This window comes from Sinohyriopsis cumingii, chromosome 1 (genome assembly GCF_028554795.1).
Source record: "Sinohyriopsis cumingii isolate HCF-2022 chromosome 1, ASM2855479v2, whole genome shotgun sequence".
Lineage (NCBI taxonomy): Eukaryota > Metazoa > Mollusca > Bivalvia > Unionida > Unionidae > Sinohyriopsis > Sinohyriopsis cumingii.
This window is the reverse complement of record NC_142961.1, coordinates 99,186,277-99,209,865: the sequence shown is the minus strand read 5'-3', so window position 1 is coordinate 99,209,865 and position 23,589 is coordinate 99,186,277. Positions and strand designations below refer to the sequence as shown.

The following is a 23,589-nucleotide window of genomic DNA, read 5'->3' as shown; positions in this document are numbered from 1 at the left end:
ATTAAATATAAATTGTTTTTTTTAAAAACATTTAACACTAAATCTATTCAATCCTGATTATTGAATGCTCTGCACCTTAACTGTCATCAATTTTTTTTTATCGAACTCTATAGTTCTTTACAATGGTGGCCATATACTGAACTTGAGTCAATAAAAACGCACGTCTGGTGGAATCATCACAATATAGGGTAGTATGAATTTGTTAATCAGTATGCATAGCTTTCATTGTGACATCACAGCATGTGATATTAAATCTGGATTGTGCTGGATCACACCTTTAGGTTCATTTCATTCAGTTTGATAAACTGTCTATGTACATTGATTTTTGCCATATGCACTTCTTGGGGCGTCTTAATAATGACCTTACAAAGGAATGTGGATGTATAAGAATCCAAATGAAGTCAATATGTGCCATTTAAAGGTATGTAGAATCAAATTCTAAAAAATGACATCCGATTACTGAAATAGTTGATGTCGAAATTGCCTACAAGAAGTGTGACTTTTACAATATGCTGTCACAGACAGATGCTGGGAAATATATAAAAACCAGTATAGTTCACAGAGTTTATGTATACACTTTATTTTAAGAATTGCTGTTTTTATTATGAAACAAATTAGGCTTGCATTAAACATGTTAACATCTAACTTCCAGCTGATCGTTGTTGTGTATTGATACATGCATCAGCAGGTAAGCTTTTCTATGAAGCAAATAGGTTTCATGGTTTACACTGCTATTTTTACATCAAAATTGTCAGGAAATTGTACTTTACACACTCCGTGTATTAGAAAAGTATTATATCTATAGCAGGATGAACTAGATGAATTTATTTTAGGAGTGAAAACGTGCAAGTTATGAAATAGCAAAGTTAGTACATAAGCTTTCTGAGAAAGTTCCAAATAAACTACATATCCCTCGGGGATGCAATTTAATGTGCATCTAGATAGCAATCAAACACATTCACTCGTATTAAAGAGTGGCATCATATTATGTAAAATACTATAGATGTTCACTCTGGAAAGTTGGGAATTTTACAGCTCTTCAAAAAAGTCCTCAATCATGTAGATAACTCATGTCCATGGTAAAGTCTGTCCTGTTTGTGACAGACTTTAGTTGTTTCTGTTTCCCATACAAATTGTGTGTGTGTGTGTGTGTGTGTGTGTGTGTGGACATTGAAAGTTAGCTTTGTTATGTGAGTGTTTATTTTCTTTGACTGGGTATGGGAGATGTTAATGCTGTTCATGCTTTTGTTATGGATGCTACATTGGTTTGGTATCAGGTTTTTAGCAGCAATCTACTACACATATAGAATGAAGTTTTACGAGACAGTCCAATCTAATTGTTTTTATTTTGTGTTTCAGAACATCGTGGTTTGATAAGTAGGTTGATGCATTCTTTGGGTCTTGGTCGCTCCCAAAAGAAACTTGCCAAAAAACACAGTCAAGGTAGGGTTTGGACAAAAAAATAGTTTCATTTATAATTTATATATATATATATATATATATATATATATATATATATATATATATATATATATATATATATATATATATATATATATATATATATATATATATTTGAACATATATCACTTTGATGAAGGCCTGTATCTTTTGTACATTGTACCGTGCCTGTCTTCCATCCATCAGTATTTGTTAGTGAACATTCTAAGGGCTCCATTTTGTAACAGATTGTCGAACTAAGGGTTGGAAGCACATTAGTGTACTTGTTTCATAGATTTCTGGTTTGAATACACTGTACACAGTTTCTGGCAAAATTACACGAATCAAGCATGTGTACCCACATTGTCGTAAGAATATTGTAATGGCCATTTTAATTTAAGTGGGAGTCTTGTCCATAGTATATTGTAATAAACATTTGAATTTAAGTGGGAGTCTTGTCCATAGTATATTATAATTGGCCATTTTAATTTAAGTGGGAGTCTTGTCCATAGTATATTGTAATGGCCATTTGAATTTAAGTGGGAGTCTTGTCCATAGTATATTGTAATGGTCATTTGAATTTAAGTGGGAGTCTTGGCCATAGTATATTGTAATTCATCAAGCTGGAGTCTTGTCCATAGTAAATTGTCATGTCCATTTGAATTTAAGTGGGAGTCTTGTCCATAGTATATTGTAATGGCCATTTGAATCTAAATGGGAGTCTTGTCCATAGTATATTATAATGGCCATTTTAATTTAAGTGGGAGTCTTGTCCATAGTATATTGTAATGGCCATTTGAATTTAAGTGGGAGTCTTGGCCATAGTATATTGTAATGGCCATTTGAATTTAAGTGGGAGTCTTGTCCATATTATATTGTAATGGCCATTTGAATTTAAGCAGGAGTGTTGTCCATATTATAGTGTGATGCCCACTTTAATTTAAGTTCGAGGAGTGTTGACAGTGTTATGGAGCTCTGTTGAAAGTGCTACACATCTTAAGGGAGGCTGCCAGTACCTACCATACTATCTTGTGATGTCCACTTGAATTTCAGTGGAGGTGTTGTTCATATTACTGTGCGATATCAATTTGGATGTAAGTCAGGTGGGGATTGGGTAGCACAATATCTTTGAGCTATGTTTTGTGAGTATGGTTCTTGTGCAAAATCCTTGAAGGATTTATCTAATTTATAGAATAAACTTAAAGATTGAAAAAGTGATAAATCATTATTGTAAGACTATTTTTAATAACATGGTTATAAATAATTACACATGATGAACTTATAACATAATTATTTATTTTGTAAAATACTTATTATTACTATCAATATTATGCAAATAAAAATAAAAATTATATAATTTTTGTTACAGGGCAAAATATAGTATTATCATTATAAACAAGAACACATGAATAGATAATGTGATATATATTCAAATTTATATATTAATGAATGTTATATAAAATGTTTGAATTTAGACCTATTGGATATATTATATTATAATGGTGAATCCAATACTTTTCTTTAAAACATATGTATATTGTGAATGGTGTATATTTTAAATTGTTGGTATCAGTAGGTGTTAATGATCATACTATGTTAGTGATCATATTAATTACTAGTGGAGCCTAATCATTGTTTTAAAAAAATTGAAACTGACCCTATATTAGAAGAGCCTGAAAATCTTGTTATTGTCATCCTGAATGGTAAAATATTAATATGGGGTTCTGACAAAATATGTTTTGTCTTGTGGTGTTTAGTTGGTCCTAGATTAAAGTGGTGATGATCTGACATAATGATGTGCATCACCAACAATTTGTTTTGATATCAGTAATACATTTTAAATTACTATTGCATTGCATACCCTTCTAGCAAATGTGTCCCCTCACCCAAGATCATAATTATTTCTGCCCATTGGTATGACAAGTTCTAGACGAAACAGGAACACAGTCCATTCTGATGTTATACTGTATAGGTCGATGTGGGATTAAAAATATTGGCCCAGAAAACTAATATTGATAAGAATCTATATTGGTGTAAGCAATTGAAGCACATTTGTTATGTAGTAATCTCAAGACTTTACCTTTTACTGTGAATAAAATGTCATTTACAACTCAACCATAGGACATTATATTACAGTGCATTTATTCTTCCTCTTTTGGATTACTGCTGCACAGATCCATTTGGATAAGCACAACTGATAGTTATATTAAAATAATTGACCAACTTTTAAAAGGGCAGCAAGAATTATCCTAAATTGAACATTTGATACATCATCCAGAAATCTACTTTTACAAATTAAATTGGAAAACATTTAATACAGACCAGCCTACAAAAAGTCCATATTAATGTTCAAGGTAAAGGACGAACGGTACTAAGTGACTTAAACTGACATTTTTAAATGATCATTGCACGAAAAGCCAATACTTTTAAGCAATCATTTGCTGATAATGGTGTTATTCTATGGAATAAACTTTCCAATGCAATCAGATCAAAAACAAATTTAAATGTATTCAGAATAAAATATGACCAGTTTTCATTGTAAATACATGCATTACAATTTATGTTGTTAATACATTCCATTTTATAATTAAAAATGTATTTAATTAAGCTTTATGTTTAATATTTTCCATTTTTCTTGTATTTACAATTGTTGTTCATTCTGAAGGTCTCAGGAGAATAGTATATTATACTGTTATACCCTCATCAGATAAATTAAGTATTTATTATTTTACATTTATTTTATTTGGGAGATGTATGCATTTGTTTCTTTGGAAAATTGCCTTTATTATGTGTTTAGAAATGCTTATTTTGACAATTTAATCTTATTTTCCAAATTGAATAGGTTATAATCCCATCAGTACTTGTGCATTTCTTGACTGTTCAGTCATAATAGAGCTGTGTAGATTGTCTGATATAATTGTGGAATTTGTTGTAGTACGCCGTCTTAACAGAACTGAGGAGTTTGTTGTATCATGCTGTCTTGATAGGACTGTAGAATTTATTGTGCCACTCTGTATTGATAAAATTGTGGAGTTGTTGTACTATGCTGTCTTGATATAATTGTGGAGTTTGTGGTACTATGCTGTCTCAATGTGTTAATGGGGTTTATTATGCTATAATGTCTTGATAGAATTGTTGAGTTTATTGTGCCATCATTGGCGATTTAGTCTCAAAAGACAATGCGAATACGCCCTTGAGGTGTTGTCTGTCTCTGTTGGCATTGTCTGCTGTGGCTGTGCAGGCCTATACGTGAGTGACAGTCCCTATTGCAGTTGGTGCAGACATACTGGGAAAATCTGCGTTACTGTGGTTGCTGCTGTGTTCTTCTTTCTTTTTCGTTTCTCTGCCGCCAACTGGCCTCTCATCGCATCAGCGACTGATATGCCATTGTTTGCCATCAGTCTCCAGGTGCCTTGTTCTTCGGCCAGCTCTTCCCAGCCATCGGGTGAAAAGTTGCATGCCTTCATGTCCCTCTTGCATACATCCTTGAAACGGAATGAGGGACGGCCGACTCTTCTCATGCCAGTGGCCAGCTGCCCATATAGAATATCCTTTGGCAGCCTTCCATCCTCCATGAGTCGGACGTGTCCCAGCCATCAAAGGCGGCGTTTGCTCACCAGGGAGTACATGCTGGGGGTACTTGCATGCTGCAGGCATAAGCAAAACGGTCTCCCAGTCTCTGGAATGCTTCCTCGGTGTGGGTCACAAGAGCTGCGTCATCTGCAAAAAGCATCTCCCTGATGAGCACAGCTCTCACTTTGGTCTTTGAGCGCAGTCGTGCCAGGTTGAACAGAATTCCGTCGGATCTGGTGTGTAGATATATGCCATCCATGGACGTGTCAAAGGCATAGGACAGGAGCAGGGAGAAGAAGATCCCAAAAAGTGTTGGTGGCAGCACGCAGCCCTGCTTCAGGGCTCTGTTAATTGGGAAGGAGGTTGAGGAGGATCCATCATACAGGACTGTTCCCTTCATATCTGCATGGAAAGAGATTAGCATGCTGAGGAGTTTTGGGGGGCAACCGATCTTACTCAGAAGTTCAAAAAGGCCCTTCCTGTTGACCAAGTCAAAGGCCTTGGTGAGGTCGATGAACATCATGTAGAGTGGTTGACCTTGCTCTCTCCTCTTCTCTTGGAGTTGTCATAGGAAGAAGATAATGTCCGTCGTCGACCTGCCAGCTCTGAAGCCGCACTGGGATTCTGGGTACACACGGTCCGTCAGCCAACTGCAGCCTGTTGAGTATGATGCGGGCGTACACTTTACCAACGATACTCAAGAACGTAACTAATACAGTCACCGCAGTCGCCCTTGTTTTTGTAAAGGGTCACAATTGTGGCATCCCGCATGTCTTCGGGGACTACTCCTTCCTCCCAGCAGAGGCAAAGTAGCTCATGCAGTGGTTTATTCAATGTTGGTTTCCCACGTTTGATAGCTTTGGGGGGAATGCTGTCACTACCTTATTTTTGTCGTTTGGAAGGGAGTCGATTGCTTTGCTGAGCTCATTTAAAGTTGGCACTTTGTCGAGCTCTTCCATTATGGAAAGATTCTTTATGCTGCTGAGGGCTGCATCAGTGACTGACATTTCTAGGGAGTATAGCTCTGAGTAGTGCTCCACCCATCTGGCCATCTTTTGCCCACGGTCTGTGATCTTCTCTCCCATCAGAGATTTCAGGGGAGTGACACCTTTCACTGTAAGGCCTAGAGTCTTCTTGATGCCAGTGTACATACCTTGGATGTGTCCGGACTCGGCACTGCGCTGGATCCCTTCACACAGTTGTTGCCAGTACTCGTTTGCACACTGTCTAGCGATGCGTTGGGTGCATATTCTGGCACTTCTGAGAGCAGCAAGTGTCCGTTCATTGGGGCATTTTTTGTAAGATATGAAGGCTTTTCGTTTCTCCTCGATTTTTGGTTCCATCCTTGATAGGTGTGGGTTGAACCAGCCCTGGCTGGGTCGTTCCTTCTTGCCAAATGTTGACATAGCTGTACTGTAGATGACACCCTTCATGGCGTTCCACTTTGCTGTAGCGTTGTGCTCAGGCAGGTCCTGGAGAGCCTTGTCCAGGGCGGACACATACTCCGCCACCTTGGCGGGGACTGACATCGGCGCAGTGTTTATGCGAGGACGTCCTTTTGGTTTTGAGCGGTGTAGTGTGTGTGGCTGCAGTTGCACTCTGCTGTTCACTAGGGCATGGTCGGAGTCACAGTCTGCACTGTGGTAGGTCCTGGGGAGAGGACGCTGTTAAGAGCAGAGCGCCTAGTGATGACCAAGTCGAGTTGGTGCCAGTGATGAGATCTGGGGTGTTTCCATGACACTTTGTGTTGTGGCTTACACTTGAAGAAGGTGTTTGTGATGCACAGGCCATGGTAGGTGTATAGCTACAGCAGTCTCTGACCGTTTTCATTGGTCTTTCCACTGCCATGATATCTGAGACAGGTAGGCCATGACTCGTGGTCCGCACCTACTCTGGCATTAAAGTCGCCGAGGAGGAATAGTGGTTCGTTTTTGGGGCTTCCTTTGATCTGTTCGTCCAGTTGCCCATAGAACTATCCTTTGCGTCTTCTGACGAAATGAGGGTTGGGGCATAGGCACTGATGATGTTGACAGGACCTGAAACAGTGGTGAGGCGGATGGACAAGAGATGCTCAGTGCCCCTATGGGAGATTCAACCGAGGCCAGGATATTGTTTTTGATGGTGAAGACCACACCGTGCTGGCGGGGCTCCTCAGGTTCTCGACCCTTCCAGAAGAAGGTGTAGTTTTCCTTTCTGAGGGAGACACTAGAGGCGAGCCTGGTTTCCTGGAGGGCAACTATGCTGATATTTAGTCTGGTGAGTTCTCTATCAATGATTGCTGTCTTTCTGGTGTCGTCCACTTCTCTGAGGTCGTCAGAGATGCCTGTATACATGGTGCGCACATTCCAGCTTGCAAATCGAAGAGCTGGAGTCTTCTTTATTGGTTTCTTGTTTCTTTTGTCTGGTGTGGAATTACTATCTGCTTGTCATGCTAAACAACACTCTGAACTCCAGACACCAAATGGAGCAGGCATACGATGGCGGGTCAACACCTTATTGACCAGGGGCTGCCCAGATTGAGGCGGGCGATAGTTGGCCAGTGGGACACGATGATCCCTCCCACCGTCAAAGCTGACCCGTGGCGCCCCTTCCCTACACGAATCGGGTGGGACTTATAACCCGTAAACTCAGTAGCGAGACTGGAGTGTCTTCTCCAGGGCGCAAGCCTGGGCGTGGAGTATGGAGATCGTGGGCTGCCCATACGTCAGGATCCCCTCTCGTCCTTGCTGGTGAAGTCCAAAGGAATGCTGAGCATGACATTTGGCACCAGTCTGGATGTAGGAGCTGCCAGAAGGAAGTCATAATCGACCCCCAGCCGCCTTACGGGCTCCACTCCGGATTTTCTGTCTGGGTTTACTCCCGTAGCCTTTCCTTCTCCCAAAGATATCCACAAGGCCGTGGAGCCATAATCCAATGGATGAGACTTGGTGGGTTTTGAATCAGAGTTTCCTTCTCCTAGATGAACTGCCTGACAAGGCTAAAGAGCTTCATCTGCCCGGGTTTGGAGTCAGAGTTTCCCTTCTCTTAGAAATGGTTGCCTGCCAAGGCTAACGAGCCTAGTCTGCCCACCCAGTTATACCGCTGGGCACTCGGTCGCACCACACAGCAGGCTCTGTTAAAACAGGGGACCTGCGTGAAGGTGCTGCTGTGGACACAATAGTGTAGGAGAGACCATATGTAAGTAACCTCCTGCCCCGCAGAGCGAGACAGTGGTCCTGCGGCGATCATTACACCTGGGAAGGAGAGGCTATGAGAGATGCTTCACTTTCCTTTGGCAAGCGGGACGTCAGGCCCAGGCCTCGCACACACCCCAAATCTATGCTAACCAAGCAATATCTTAAAAGAATTGCGGAGTTTGTTGTGCCATTCTGTATTGATAGAATTGGGGAATTTTTGTGCCATTCTGTATTGATAGATTTGTGGAGTTTCTAGGGCGATGCTGTCCTGATAGATTTGTGGAGTTTGTTGTGCCATGCTGTCTCAATAGAATTGGGGCATTTGTTGTGCCAGTCTGTATTGATAGAATGGGGAGTTTGTTGTGCCATTCTGTCCTGATAGATTTTTGGAGTTTATTGGGCTATGCTGTCGATGGAATTGAGGAGTTTGTTGTGCTTCGTGAATGAATTGTGAAGTTTTGTTGTGTCATTCTGTGTTATTAGAATTGTGGAGTATGTCATGCCATGCTGTCTTGATATAACTGAGGAGACTCTTGTGCCATGCTGTATTTCACCATATCAAGTAAGCATTACTTTTTAGTTTAAATCGAGTTCCCTTCTCAGTGATTGGGCAAGCAAATTAAGCTTCCGTTTTTGGTGATGCCTAGAAGTTTAGTTTTACAAGTTACACTTCTTTGTGAAAATTAAATATAATAATTACCGTAACATACATTGTATAGGGATGTATAATTGTCGTTCTGTGTGATATGGTGATATTTCTGCAATTTCCAGTGCCACTTCATTCTGATACTGGAAAATAACAACTACCTTTTCTGGTTAGATGTCATCGGGGGATGCAATCACTTTACCTGTTTATCATATACTTAGTTTGTCCATGGCCAATTATTTATTTTTCCTTTGTATCTGTTTCAAGTTATGAACCTAACGAAAAATAGGTGTACTTGAAGGATGAAAAGCTTTTGTTTCTGGTTATCCCATCAGATGCAGGAGGGTGTGGCATCTTCTGTCCCATCCCAGGAGAGTGTGTGATCTTTCTCATTGTTAGAGATCATAATGTGTCCGTGGAGTCAAACTGTTCTGAATCCTACTATACTTGGACTATGACTCTTTGAACCCAGGAGGTACAAGATCATTCACTTTTCAATCCTAGAAGGATATTGGTTTTTGACATGTAGGAGAAGTAATTCCCTCTGGGCCAAGATTGGTATATGCCCGTAAGAGTAGATCATTCCTGAAGGAACCATAGCTTCATAATCATGGAGTTGATTGACACCTTCCTATTATGGGTGAGCAGCACCTAGCGAAGACTTCCCAGTGTGGGTAGCAGTTGCATCATGTCTTTCTGATAAAGAAAAGTGTAATCTCATCACTATGGTTGTGATGAGACCTCTGCAATCAGATCGGCATCACTCTGATGCCAGTTGTAGAGTACCAATCACCAGTCATTAAACACAGTTAACTGGTAATCTAACAATGGTCACTGGTCAAAGAATTCTTAAACATGGGGTTCCACCATAAGACTTCTTATGATTTGTTGGTCACAAATGAGATTGATGCCAAACTAACATCTCGTATGTCCACTACAGCAGTTAAATTGAAAATCTTGTTATCGCTGAAATTTATCAAATATGGTTTCAATACTGTGCAGAGAAAGGGAAGAAATGGTTTAAATGGTCTTATCTTTAACTATTTCAGTATTCTTTCCGGCCATTAGAGCGGTCAGTATCTTTTTGTATTGACTTTGTTTTTAATTCGAGATCACCCACCCATGTATACCTTTTCAGGTTTGAGAATTGGTGATATTACTTTCCTTAGTCGACAAGTCTAATAATAAATCATGTATGACATATGTAAGGATAGACAAACTAACCTGGATGTTTCATTTTAATGATACAGATTGGGAAAATTTCAAAACTTTATTGTTTTCAATATGTTCTAAATGATGCGTATCAGTCAATTTCGAATTCACACTCTGAGAAAGGAACATAATTGAAATATTCTTTATGTGCATATACAATAATCATCTTGGAGGTCCTTCGAATTAAAGGATGGTTGTAGAAAGAAATATTCCATTCTCAGGCTATCACAGATTAATTTGACTGCAGACTTTGGTTTGCACATATTTTAATATATCCTTTCAAATGGGTCCTATCAGTAAAGCTGACATTTGCTTTTTGGTGTAGGAGCACACACAGTTCCTGATGTTCTGGTGAGTGATGAAAGAAAACTGTCTGTTACTGAGAAGACCTCAACTGTTGAAGAACAGGGAGTTGTAAGTATATATATTATCATGGACCATATACAGGTTTTCACCCACTCAATATTTGTAATGTTGTCACAGTAACAATGTTAAGCATTAAGATATCTAACAGGATTTCTGGATAGATCATAGTGTTGCAGATTTACATGAAAATAAAAAAATTCTCTTGGGTTATTTTTCTTGAACAAACAATTTTGACTACAGACAAAAATCAGCAACCAGATAGTGCTTCCATTTTCATAATCCTAACAACATTTATGTGAATATTTGTGGTTTGCTTTATAAACACTCAGTTTGATACAATAAAAGTTTTGTATTTTTTTTTCTCCGTATGTTAAATTTTATTTCCAAGTTATATTTCCCAAGTTTTCTGCCAGAGAACGTGGCTTGATAAGCTCATGACCTGTAAAGGTAGCACTCTATTTTCAAGTTCACAGTACTTTTGATTGAACCACAAATTCAAAACATGAACTTGTTTAGTGCCATGTAGAGTTTCACAACTTCCTGAGAATGTTTGACTTTAATCTTTTGACTTGTAAAGGTAGCACCCTCCTTCTTTCCCATGTGACAACATTTTGATTGAGCCATGAGTTTTATCCTTGCTCTGCAGTGTCAAGTAACAGGGGACTGGTTATTTGAACTATCTGATTTTGCTGCGCAATGTATTATTGTTCAGTTGCAGACTTCAATATGTTTCACAGACTATGATCAAAATGTTACTTACAGGTCGCAAGCTAAGTCTTGACATAAACACCTGCATATGATGTTAAATCTGATGAAATTAAATCACACAATATTTATGATGCTTAGATGACAATTTTAAATGATGAAGGATTCCAGAACGTTATTAGACAATGAGGATGAATTCTCTGACTTTACAGTAGATGGATTAGATACAGATACATCACAGAGATGTGGACTTAAGCAGTGTTTTCCTCCATTTACGCACATTTTTGAATCAGGGATGCATGCTATTGAAAACTGATGCACATGTTTTGTAGCCATGTGTTTTTTTGATGCAAAGGATTCGCAAAATGCGATTAGGATTTATTTAATATCCAGTGCTTTGGTTGAGGGATGTCATCGTGTATACTTTGAGCATAGGCATATGCTGGTTCCCTGTTTCTTATGCTCCCTGTATTGCACTCCACTGTTCGTATAGTGGAGTGCAACGCAGGGAGCATACGAAACAGGGAAGCAGACTTGCATAGGCAATGCTATGACAGAGCAGCTTCCCCTAATCTCGAGCTCTCACACGATTCCCATCGAGCTCGGCAAGATGTCGTCCAGATATTTAACCTCAATGCTTGTTGCACTAGAAAGTGATCTCCAGATTAAAATGGCATGCATTGTGAATCATTAGCCAAGAAAGTGAAATAAGCAGAATACAAAAAGTGTAACCATGGATCTAACTTTAATGAAAAGAATGACAATAATTCCCTTGCCTGGAATATGGCACATCCATTGGGATTACTGGTTAGTCCTACATGTAAGACCTTGGCGCGGTAATAAGTTTTGGGCGTCTAGGTCTTGCTGCCTAAATAACGGCACTGTATGCTGTGTTTTGATGTCAACTAACATCGTAACGAAAGTCAAATTTTCAGGAATATCTCACACAACTGGCAGCCAATAATGATGCTTTTCTATAAAGTAAAGTGACAATGTTTTAGTCAGGCTTTACTAACTCTGATGTCTTTTCTCTAATAAATTCAAATTCTCACAAAAGAAATGGACATGTTTTCAAGTTTTGTTGGCCTACATTTCAGTTGGCTGGAATGTAATGGAAACCAGGAATGCTGAATTGGGTTAAGTTGAAGTATACTTCTTTAACAAAATGAATACAAATAAATTTATATTGAAGAAAGTGTTTTGATAGCTTCGTTTTGTTTAAGATTCTTATGATCTTTTTTTTACCGATTTCGGTATTATCGGCTTCAATGTATTCCAGCCAGCTGAAACGTAGGCCAAAGGAACTTGAAAACATGTCCATTTGCTTGTGTGGGAATTTAAATTTAGTAGGAAAAAGACATCAGAGTAATTAGTCTGACTAAACATTATAACATGAATTTGTAGAAAAGTGCCGATATGTGCTGCCAAGTGTGCGAGATATTCCTGAAATTTTAACTTGTAGTTCTGATGTTAAACGACATTGGAACACACTATACAGTGCCGTTAAATGGGCAGTATGACATAGATGCCTGAAACATAAATACCAGCATTCAGGTCTTACATGTAGAACTAGATTACCTGTGTGACTTCTGATCATGTGATTGCGAAGACTGCAAAAGTGAATACTCTTTTCATGAAAGGAGTTTAAGAATTTTTAAAAAATTGCCCTTATTCACCACAAGATATCTGGAGAACACGTTATCACCCAAAACATCCTTTCACAGGAAAGAAATCAGTAAACTTGCAGAGGCAAATGCATTATTTTTTATTACAAAATCAGGGGGTCTTTGCAGATTTTGTTGTTTTATAACTTTGCTGCAATAAAAGAAAGATCTAAAAGTTCAAGTGTAACTTATTAAAAAGAAGCCTCTTAGTATGTTGGTTAAATGTGTTCTAGGACGAAGTACAATGAAACCGATGATGGTACACATTTTATGATGGGCATTAAATTAACTGCCATTTGGTTTAAAAGATTTATTTGGCTTTTGTGGTGGCTTGTATGTAATGTGTTGGTCTTTAATACTGCTACAAAAAGATAAGGAGACTTTAAAAGTATGACTTTAAACTAAAAGGAAAATGAACTAATAAAATTATTCTTTGAATGGACAATGCATTTGTTTGTTAATTGTGTGTGTTGGTTTGTTTGTATTTTTAGAGAGAGAGAGAGAGAGAGAGAGGGAGAATATGTTGTGCAAGTTGCAATATCCTGTTTCAAGCTCAAAATGTTCGGGTCAGATGAAAATTTGTCAGTACATTTTTGACCCCCATAGTTATTATTTGACCCCCAGTTCTGACACCAAGGTTGCTTTTTTTATACCCTCAGTTTTACACCCCTGCGGGATACACTGCTCAAGTTTCATTGTTTTTGTTGTAAGATGTGGGGAATTAGCATAGTATGTGATATTGTGAATCAGATCATTCTGAACTATTTTTAAAGTAGGATGTGATTGGTACATTGGGCCCTGTAACAAGCATTTTGTTGATGTTTGGACCCAAGGCAGTTTTACAAATACACATTTTTGATGTGGGCTATATAGAAAAAAACAAAATGACTGATTCCAAGTGTTGTTCACTTTTAGGTGACTTTTAGGTTTGGTAGATACTGGCTGTTCACGGTAATGAAGGCAATTTATTTTTATTTTAAGTTAGGAAGTATATCAGATAATAGGAGCTGGGAAAATGTTAATGGGGATGTCAGTGAGTGATTTTGAACCAATAAATGGCATTAAAAACAAATCAATGTACCTGCTGGGCTGACCAAACAGATGGCATCAACCCATGCTTATAAAACTAGAGGCCACAGCTTTAACAATTTTTTTATTTTAATAGAGGTCTTACAGATTGAATCAGGAAGAAAGAGGGACAATTTTCAAAGTGTTGTGTAAACATTGAACTATTATAACTGTTTCTTCCTCCCCTTATTTTTTGTGACAAGGGGAAATATTCTTCCATATGATAAAATTCTGGGAGCATCTCTATGACTTGCAATCATCTATAAATAGAAACTGGCAAAATCCAAACCAAGCTGGTCCCCCAGCAAATACTCAATCATGTGGTTATTAATTTGTTTTGATCAAGCCTAAAGCACCGGTGGTATACAAAAAATACATTCTGGTTACATTAGTCTACAATATTTTAGAAGTCATCAGCTTCTGAGATAAAATGTGCTATTTATTATCAGTTTTAATGTGCTGAATTCAAATATGACTATTAAAACAACTGATTGGCTAATGCTTCAAAGATGTTTAAGTTTTTAAAAAAAATTCTGTGTATATTGTGTAGATAGTAGAATTTTAATCATATATTGTAAGCCTGGGTCTGTTCGTGTGTTTATGGTTGTTTTACATGATAATATTTCACCTGACCTATTTATGTAATACTTTAAAAAACAGTAAAAGAGTTTATATAAATAAAATTTATTATGAAACAAAAGGCAGAAAACTATTCTATATATATAAGTACATAGTTAAATTGCAGTCCTTATTCAGTGACTACTCTGCGCTTCTTGGCTTGTCTCTTTTAATCATTAAATGGAGCATCTCTTGTCACTGTCCAGCAATAGTCTGCTAGCACTGGTGGGCTCCATTTGCCCTGATAGCATTTCTTCATTGTTGCAATTTCATGGTGAAATCACCAGCCATTCTCGTTGCTCACTGCTCTGCAGTTCGGTGGGAAAAAGTCGAGATAAGAAGGCAAAAAGTACCTTTAGTGACAGTTGTAACCAGGTTTTTGTATGCCTTGAGGTTTTCCACCAACTCCCTGTTGTTGTCTGCTTTGTTGTTTTTCCGAGAGAAGGTGTTGCCACTAACTGAAAGACTTTCCATGCTGTCTTTTCCTTGCCACACAGTGCATTGTCAAATGTATCATCTTGAAGAAGTTCACGAATCTGAGGACCAACAAAGACACCTTCCTTTATTTTAGCTTCACTTAACCTTGGAATTATTTCATGGAAGTACTTGAAAGCTGCTTGTTGCTTTGTCCATGGCCTTGACAAAGTTCTTCATCAGACCCAGCTTGATGTGCAAGGGTGGTAGCAAAATGTTCCTTGATTCAAGAAGTGGTGGATGCTGAACAATTTTCTTCCAAGGCTCTAATGACTGTCAAAGTGGGCATGTCTCTCTTGATTTAGTGGAAATCTCTCGCACAATTATCATATTCACAGAGAAAACAACAGAACCTTGTGTATCCAGTCTGCAAACCAAGCAAGAGAGCAAGAACCTTCAAATCGCCACAAAGCTGTCACTGATGTTGGTCATAGTTTATGCACCTCAAAAGTTGTTTCATGTTTTCATAGGATTCCTTCATATGGACTGCATGACCAACTGTAATTGATGGCAAAACATTGCCATTATGCAGCTAAACAGATTTGAAACTCATTGTCGATGAATTAATGAACAGTCTCCATACATGTGGATCGTGAACAATGTTGAGGGCTGCCATCACACCACCAATGTTGTTGCATGCTATAAGATCACCTTACATAAAGAAGAATGGGACAAGATCCTTTTGATTGTCACAGAACATGGAAACCCTAAATCACCTACCAGGAGATTCCACTGCTGTAGTCTGGAGCCCAACAGCTCTATCTTACTTTTGGATAGTTCCAAATCCCTGACGAGGTCATGCAGTTCACCTTGTATTGTGAGGTGTGATTCAGAGGAGGAGGATGGGAGAAAATATGGGTCATGTGACATTGATGGTTCAGGACTAGAAGTATCATCATCTTCCTCTTTCTCTTCTGACTCAAGTGAGAATGATTATGGTGCATCAGGAACTGGCAGATATTCTCCGTGGAAAACTGGGCATATAGTTGATGGAATGTTTACTTTTTCTTCTTTGAAACACCTTTCCCAACTGGTGGCACCATGCAAAAGTAACAGTTGCTGATTTGATTTGTTGGCTGTCTCCAAATCATTTATGGCACTGCAAAAGGCATATATTTCCTTTTCCTGTTCAACCACTGGCAAGATTTGTTACACAAGATATGCAGCATATATGTGGGTCCCTCCTCCTGACCTTATCTCCAGTTTTGCAGCCAAAATAATGGTGATAGGATTTTCTTAACCATAGTGGTTATACTGCACTTTTGTAATGCAAAAGTCACTTCACCACAAACAGCAGAGGATATCTGCATTGTTCACACAAGTACGATGCATCTCTGCTCACTTTGGCTAAACAGGATTGTGTCCCTTTTCAAAATCAAACACTGACAAATAAGAGAGCACGGCACCGTATGATTTCTAGAGATGATATAGGGCAATTTTTTCAGCAGAGTGATGTAAGCTTAGTTACGATTGCATCATCCATGACTTCTAGAAATAACATGATGCAATTCATATATCATGTATGATGCAATACCGGCATCAGATTACATCATTCACAGTTTTGCTTAAAAAGCAAGTACTGTCTGAACCCAGTCATAGATAGGTTCAGTCAAAGATGTATTTTAGTCATTTCTTGTTTGAATTGTTATCCCTTCCCTTTATAACTCACTTATCTTCTGCCAGTCCCAAATCAAGGGTCGTATATATTGACCCAGTATCATACTTCTAAAACTAGAACCAATTAACAATTTTAAGTATCATTTTTGTTCTCAGTGAAGTTTGACCAGTGTTACAAAGAAACATCTCAGATTTCAAGATTGTTACATGCCATGGAATCAAACAGAAATTGACTGCATATGACTGCTTGTATTAATGGCTATCAAAATGTGACTGCTTGTGACTGCTTGTATATTTTAATGGCTATCAAACATAATGTGACTGCTTGTATTAATGACTATCAAACAGAATGAGACTGCTTGTATTAATGGCTATCAAACAGAATGTGACTGCTTGTATATTTTAATGGCTATCAAACAGAAATTGACTGCATGTGACTGCTTGTATTAATGGCTATCAAAGAGAATGAGATTGCTTATGACTGCTTGTATTAATAGCTATCAAACAGAATGTGACTGCTTGTGACTGCTTGTATTAATAGCTATCAAACAGAATGTGACTGATTGAGATAGCTTGTATATTTAAATGGCTATCAAACAGAAATTGACTGCTTGTGACTGCTTGTATTAATGGCTATCAAACAGAAAGTGACTACTTGGATTAATGGCTATGAAACAGAAAGTGACTACTTGGATTAATGGCTATCAAACAGAATGTGACTGCTTGTATTAATGTCTATGTAACAAAATGAGGAGTTCTTTAATTTGTATTGTTTCATCTTGAATCAAATATCAAACCTTTACAAACCATCAGAGAGATAAGCTGACTCTCCTTTGCAAACCATCAAAGAGATAAGCTGACTCTCTTTTGCAGACCATCAAAGAGATGAGCTGACTCTCCTTTGCAAACCATCAAATAGACAGGTCGACTCTCCTTTGCAAACCATCAAAGAGCTATGCCGACTCTCCTTTGCAAACCATCAAAGAGATATGCCGACTCTCCTTTGCAAACCATCACAGAGATAAGCTGACTCTCTTTTGCAAACCATCAAAGAGATAAGCTGACTCTCCTTTGCGAACCATCAAAGAGATAAGCCGACTCTCCTTTGCAAACCATCAAAGAGATAAGCCGACTCTCCTTTGCAGACCATCAAGGAGATAAGCTGACTCTCCTTTGTGAACCATCAAAGAGATAAGCTGACTCTCCTTTGCAAACCATCAAAGAGATAAGCCGACTTTCCTTTGCAAACCATCAAAAGAGATAAGCCGACTCTCCTTTGCAAACCCTCAAAGAGATAAGTTGACCCTCCTTTGCAAACCATCAGATAGATAAGCCGACTCTTTTTGCAAACCATCAAAGAGATAAGCCTACTCTCTTTTGCAAACCATCAAAGAGATAAGATGACTCTCCTTTGCAAACCATCAAAGAGATACGATGAGTCTCCTTATGTAGTAGTGTGTTGCTGACAATCACAGATCAAAGTTGGCAGGGATATGGGACTATAACGGTATGAAAAAATAAGTCAGCTTCTTACAGACTTTAATGTTGAGATGGTTAACCTTTTAGACTTAAAACATGTTATACAGTCGGTAGAACGTTAATTTATTTAAAGGAGAGGCTAACTGCATTATACTGTGTGGTCTGGGATGACTGATGGTGGATTTATTTGCAACAAGGTGGAACAAGAAACTGTTCATCTGTGTCTCGCTGTTCGCAGACATGATTGCATGGGCCATCAACACTCTTGTACTGAACTAGGAGTGACTTTAGGCCTATGCCTTACCTTCATCAGTTCTAATTCTGAAATTAATTAAAAAATTGAAGGACACAGAATGCGAGATGTTTATGATTGCCACATTTTGATGGGATCAATTGTGGGTAACTGATTTCTCGATCTAGTGATTGATATATACAAACAAATTGTAGTGATCTTGTTGATGCTGCCCAGACAGATGAATTCACAAATCTTCCATCCATATCCATAAAAACTATGCTTTCATGCATGGCTCTTATCCTGTATGCATTGAATAGAATGAAGTTGACAGTGCAATCATGGAGATGATCTTGTCAGACAGCCGTACACTCTAAATGCATTTAAGGAAAAGTGACGAGGTTTCACGGCCTGGTGTCACTGATATGATGATGCAACCCTGTCAGCTGACATTCCACAATTGGCCAGCTTCTTTCTCTTTCTCTTTGATGAGAAGAAGTTAGACCACCGTGACAATTAAGGTATATTGATCTATGATTTCTGATACCTTCAAATTTCATATCCTGATGGATTATCACATATTATGCTTGATATCACTTCTTTGGTGTTACGAGATTATGTATCATAATTTGAATTGTTAATTCTTGTTTAAGTCTTTAGAGACTATATGAAGTTATATTTTAGATCCTTAATGCAATGGTTAGTACTATAGTGAAAGTACATGTTTACTTCAACACAAGAGTTCCATTCATGACAAGGCTGGATCAAGAATGACATGCGAGAATCAATGTGGGTCATGTAAACCAATGTGCATGCTCTAGCATTTGATTGGTTCAGTGAGATTTGAAAGTCAGCATAGGACTGTTTGAGTATGTTGACAACCAAGCTGTTGTGAAAGAGAATAATATGATTCAGATTATTCTTCAAATTATTGTGAACCAGAGCTTGTTGATCTGAAAAGCAAATAACCATGTGCACCATTTATTTCATTATTGTGGAATTCTAAGGAGCTAATGATAGGAAAATATTGATTTGTAAGTACATGTTTATTGAATATAGCTTGTGGATAATCATTGATTTAAACAGTCCTGTGGGATTATGTGATTATATTCAAGGAGCTGAATATTTAGCAAATTACATCAGACTAAGTGAAACTGTCCAATATTAAGTGATATTCTTCATTCACAAGATTTCATTGAAGTAAAAGCATTTGGATTAAAAAGCGTGTTAAATTAGTCGAGTTTTCACAGCAACACATAAGCATTATTTCAGCTTCTATCGGAATGCCTTGGAACAGATTTCAGATTAGTGAAAAGTTGATACTTCATGTATAATTAAGATTATATTCGAAGAATTCATGCACTGTATGTTATTTTCATTCTTGAACTTTGTTTGAGTTTGTATTTTATTTAAATTTTTATTTTGGAAAACTTGAATACTTGTTTTTTTTAAGACCCAGACATAACAATTAGTTTCAGGGTTGATGTGGCAGGCTACATATCTGTTCTATTAGCTCTGGCTGGAGTCGGCAAGAAGGAACGAGGAACAAGTTGCTGCATAGATGAACAATTAAGGAATCGGTCATACTATTAGCATAGGACTAGGCCCACTAGTTAGGTTAGTCTCATGACCCCAATGAGGCTTGGACAAACTTGATGCCATGTTCACCCAGAGTTGTCCTAAACCTTTTTGACACTGCAGATGAGAAAGTCTCTCCAGTCTGGGGAGGTTCTCTCGGCATAATCTTGTCCATTTTTTATGTTCCTTCTGCATTCGGCAATGGGATGGGAGCTTGCAGTTTTCTTAGAGACAAGAGTTCAGCAGGCAGCATTAGGGTTGGTCAGCTGTCCTCACTTGTATTCTCTGGCTGCTGGTTTCTGTCTCAAGCTAACGTGTCATCTACCAGCTTGGCCCTTGTTACCACCCATTGGATTAGGGCATATCGCAAATGGAGAGATTGGCCAAGGTAGGACTATACACTGTAGCATAGCAATGTTATTTATAGTTCGTTATTAGCTAATTAATTTATATGAGAAAACAAAATGTTGATGATGACTCCGTGATCATATCATAATGCATTTTTCTTTTGTATATGAAGTTTTACTTGAGTTTAAATAAAGTTTACTTCTCTTTTGTCATCCAGGTAGATCAAGGGCAGTCAAGCGTAGAGAGAGAGGTGCCTCCAGCTATACAGGTCCCAGTGGATTCTGATGTTGACAACCAAGGTAATGGTAACAAGTGTAGTAATAAATTGAGTATTGCATGGTTTTCCTATAGTAGGTACATTAGGCAATATATACCGATGTACAAATATTCTGGTTCTTCCATAAGACCAGCAGATAATAGACTATTAAATTTCATTTTGTTTGGTGCTTTACGGCACAGCTACATACGTTGGTTGTGTGTATAACATGCTAACCACCCTACAGCTGTAGCTGCCTTGTAGTACAGTAGATAACATTAAAGTGGGAATGCAACCATTCATAAAAACATCAATCATTTAGGCATTTACACATTTGGCTTGTTCATATTTCAAGATATGCAGTTTTTTTAAGTTTGATTGGCTGAGAGAAATCTGCTTTGATTAGCTTGTGCACCAGAGGAAAGCAAATGGTTGATGATTATTTATAGCAAATTTAAGGAATAAAACATGAAATCTAAAGCAAAATCACTGCTGCAGTTATTTCTGGAGTACCATACAGAGAGAAAAAATGTAGAGTCTGACGTAAATGTCCAAAATCTTAAGGGGAATCATAGCCAGAGTAGGAGGATTTCAACACCCACAGGACCTAAATATTACTCTGGTCTTAGGTCCTGAACTGATTTTATTTAGATGTGACTGGTAATATCTAAGCATCACTAGCTAATTGGACCTTTGAACTTCTTATTTGTTCCTATAAATTGAAGATAATGTGGCTTTTAATCCTTAAAACATCTGAAATGATTCATAAAAGAGCATGTATACAAGTGGAAGTTGAGCCATATAGAGCGGCTAGTGTTGTAAAATATCCCTGGAAATCTGCAAATTTAGTAGGCAATATGCTGACTACCAATCTAGGTTTGATCCTTGTGAAATTTTAAAACATTAATGCTAGTAAATTATATACATGATTGCAAAAGGAATAAGGCGATTGTCTGAATTTTGAGTTTCTGTTAATTTTGTTATTTTTTAGTTAATACACTGTAGTAAATATTCACATGTCAAAATGAGCTGTTGGATAGGTCCTTGGCTTATGTGGACCTGGGCATTGTAGGGTCCTACTTGACCTAGTGGGTCAGAAGTTAAATTTTCTGACCCTATCCCAGTATGTTGGCTTGGCACAGGGGAGGCTGATATTCATCAAAGTAAGTATGCTAGAGGCAGGGGAGACACGGGTGCCGATGTCATTTTTGGGGTCTTTTCTTGCAGTATATGTTCACTTTAATAGCAGTAATAAATTACCTGCTACTCTTGCATTGCTTTGCTTTTCTGGGACTTGAAAGTCCTTAGTTTATTACTTTCATTTGGATTGGAAAGCTCTAGAACTGGAAATGATAATACCTTTAGTCTGACTTAAGTATTGCATCAGTCTGACTCTGGTAATGCATCAATCAGTCTGACTTTTGTGCATCAATCAGTACGACTCCTGCATGACATTTAGATTCGAAAAACTAATAAACTAATATCTGAGTCTGACTCGTGCATCACATGAGCCTGCAATCTGACGCATGTATCAAAGCAGTCTGATGCATATATCACATCAGTCTGACTCGTGTATTACATCAGCCTGCAGTCTGATGCATGTATCAAAGCAGTCTGATGCATATATCACATCAGTCTCGAGTCTGACATGTGTATCAAAGCAGTCTGACTCCTGTATAACATTAGTCTGCTGTCTGACTTGCATATCAGTCAGAATGACTCCTGTATCACATCAGTCTGCAGTAGGATGCATGTATCAAAGCAGTCTGACTCGTGTATAACATCAGTCTGCAGTCTGACTTGCATATCAGTCAGAATGACTTCTGTATCACATCAGTCTGCAGTCTGACTCCTGTATCACAGCAGTCTGGCTCCTGTATCACATCAGTCTGAAGTCTGATTCCTGCATCAAAGCAGTCCAACTGCTTCATCTCAGCTGTCTGCAGTCAGACAACATCACATTCAGTGTGATTAGTTCATTTGAAATCCAAGCTACCATGTCTGTAACCGCCATATTGGCTTGCACAAATAGTTGCCCTAATCACTATGTCATCTTCATGATATTCAACTTCTAATCATGTTGAAAAAGGAAAGAAGAATATTCAGAATTTTCTCCAGGTTAGACAAGAAAGCAAAAGTGGAAGGACAATTGTGCCATCGTATTTAGCATTATGAAACTATTCTGTAAAGGAGACAAATTGATGTTTTGCAAATTGTGTAATGAGATTTCGCTATTGTGCATGGAGGTGGCCATGACATACAAGAGCATGAAAAAACTAATAAACATCAGCTTGCTGCTTATTCATCAACAAATCAGCCTGAACCTATGACGTATATAAATACCAGAGAGAATCACGATATAATTTGAAATGAGCCTTCCTCTTTCAGTTACTAGTGTTGCTGGCAATTTATTTTGCAAAGATTTTCCAGGCAGTAAAATCACAAAGGATTACACGTGTGCTAGAAAACAGTTCAGTAAGAAAATCACACAAAATTCAGATAGTCAATGAAAGTTGGTACATTGGAATGAATAATGATGGAAGAAAAAGAAACAATATGTGGAAAAGGCTCCTATAAACAGCCTGAGTGTGCATTGCACACTTGCACCTTCTAAATGGGCACCCATGTAATCCAGGAAGTTCTATCACAAATCCAAATGCATAGAGTTTTGAATGGATTCCAGTGGCGTTCCAAATGATTTCCAGATCTGAATGTGCTATGTGCCAATAACTTTGAATGTACTTATGTGCCAACAAGTTTGGTGTATCACACTGACATCATTCTAAATGTCCTTGAATGAATTAATTTTTCCCAAAATAGTGATTTAGTTCAAAACTGTTGAGCACTTTGCAATTCTAATGAATAATGTAAATAAATAAATTCTCTCAAATATTAAATGAAGCTCAGCTAAATCTGACTCGTCCTCTAAATATTGATGTTAAAATAGGAATGATTTAGTGTCTTTGCTTCTATAATAATCTTATAGAAAACCTAACACAATACAAGTACAAGGAAGAGGATCAACCATTTATTTCTAGAACATTCTTAAGTTGTCAACAAGCTCAAGTGAAAAACTCGCGTCTAAAACACAGATACATGTAGATTTGCTTTCCTTCTTTATTAATGATCTCAATATT

The 23,589-nt window shown here is 37.9% G+C and overlaps 1 protein-coding gene across 1 annotated transcript in view; it reads left to right on the top strand.

The window, feature by feature from the left end:
* Window positions 1–23,589, top strand: part of LOC149807432 (uncharacterized) — a 97,680-nt gene that overhangs the window by 36,795 nt on the left and 37,296 nt on the right. The window contains exons 5-7 of the mRNA XM_089955237.1: window positions 1,360–1,443; window positions 10,373–10,461; window positions 20,414–20,495. Of these exons, the coding sequence (XP_089811363.1) occupies window positions 1,360–1,443; window positions 10,373–10,461; window positions 20,414–20,495 (255 nt within the window). The remainder of the gene's footprint in view (window positions 1–1,359; window positions 1,444–10,372; window positions 10,462–20,413; window positions 20,496–23,589) is intronic.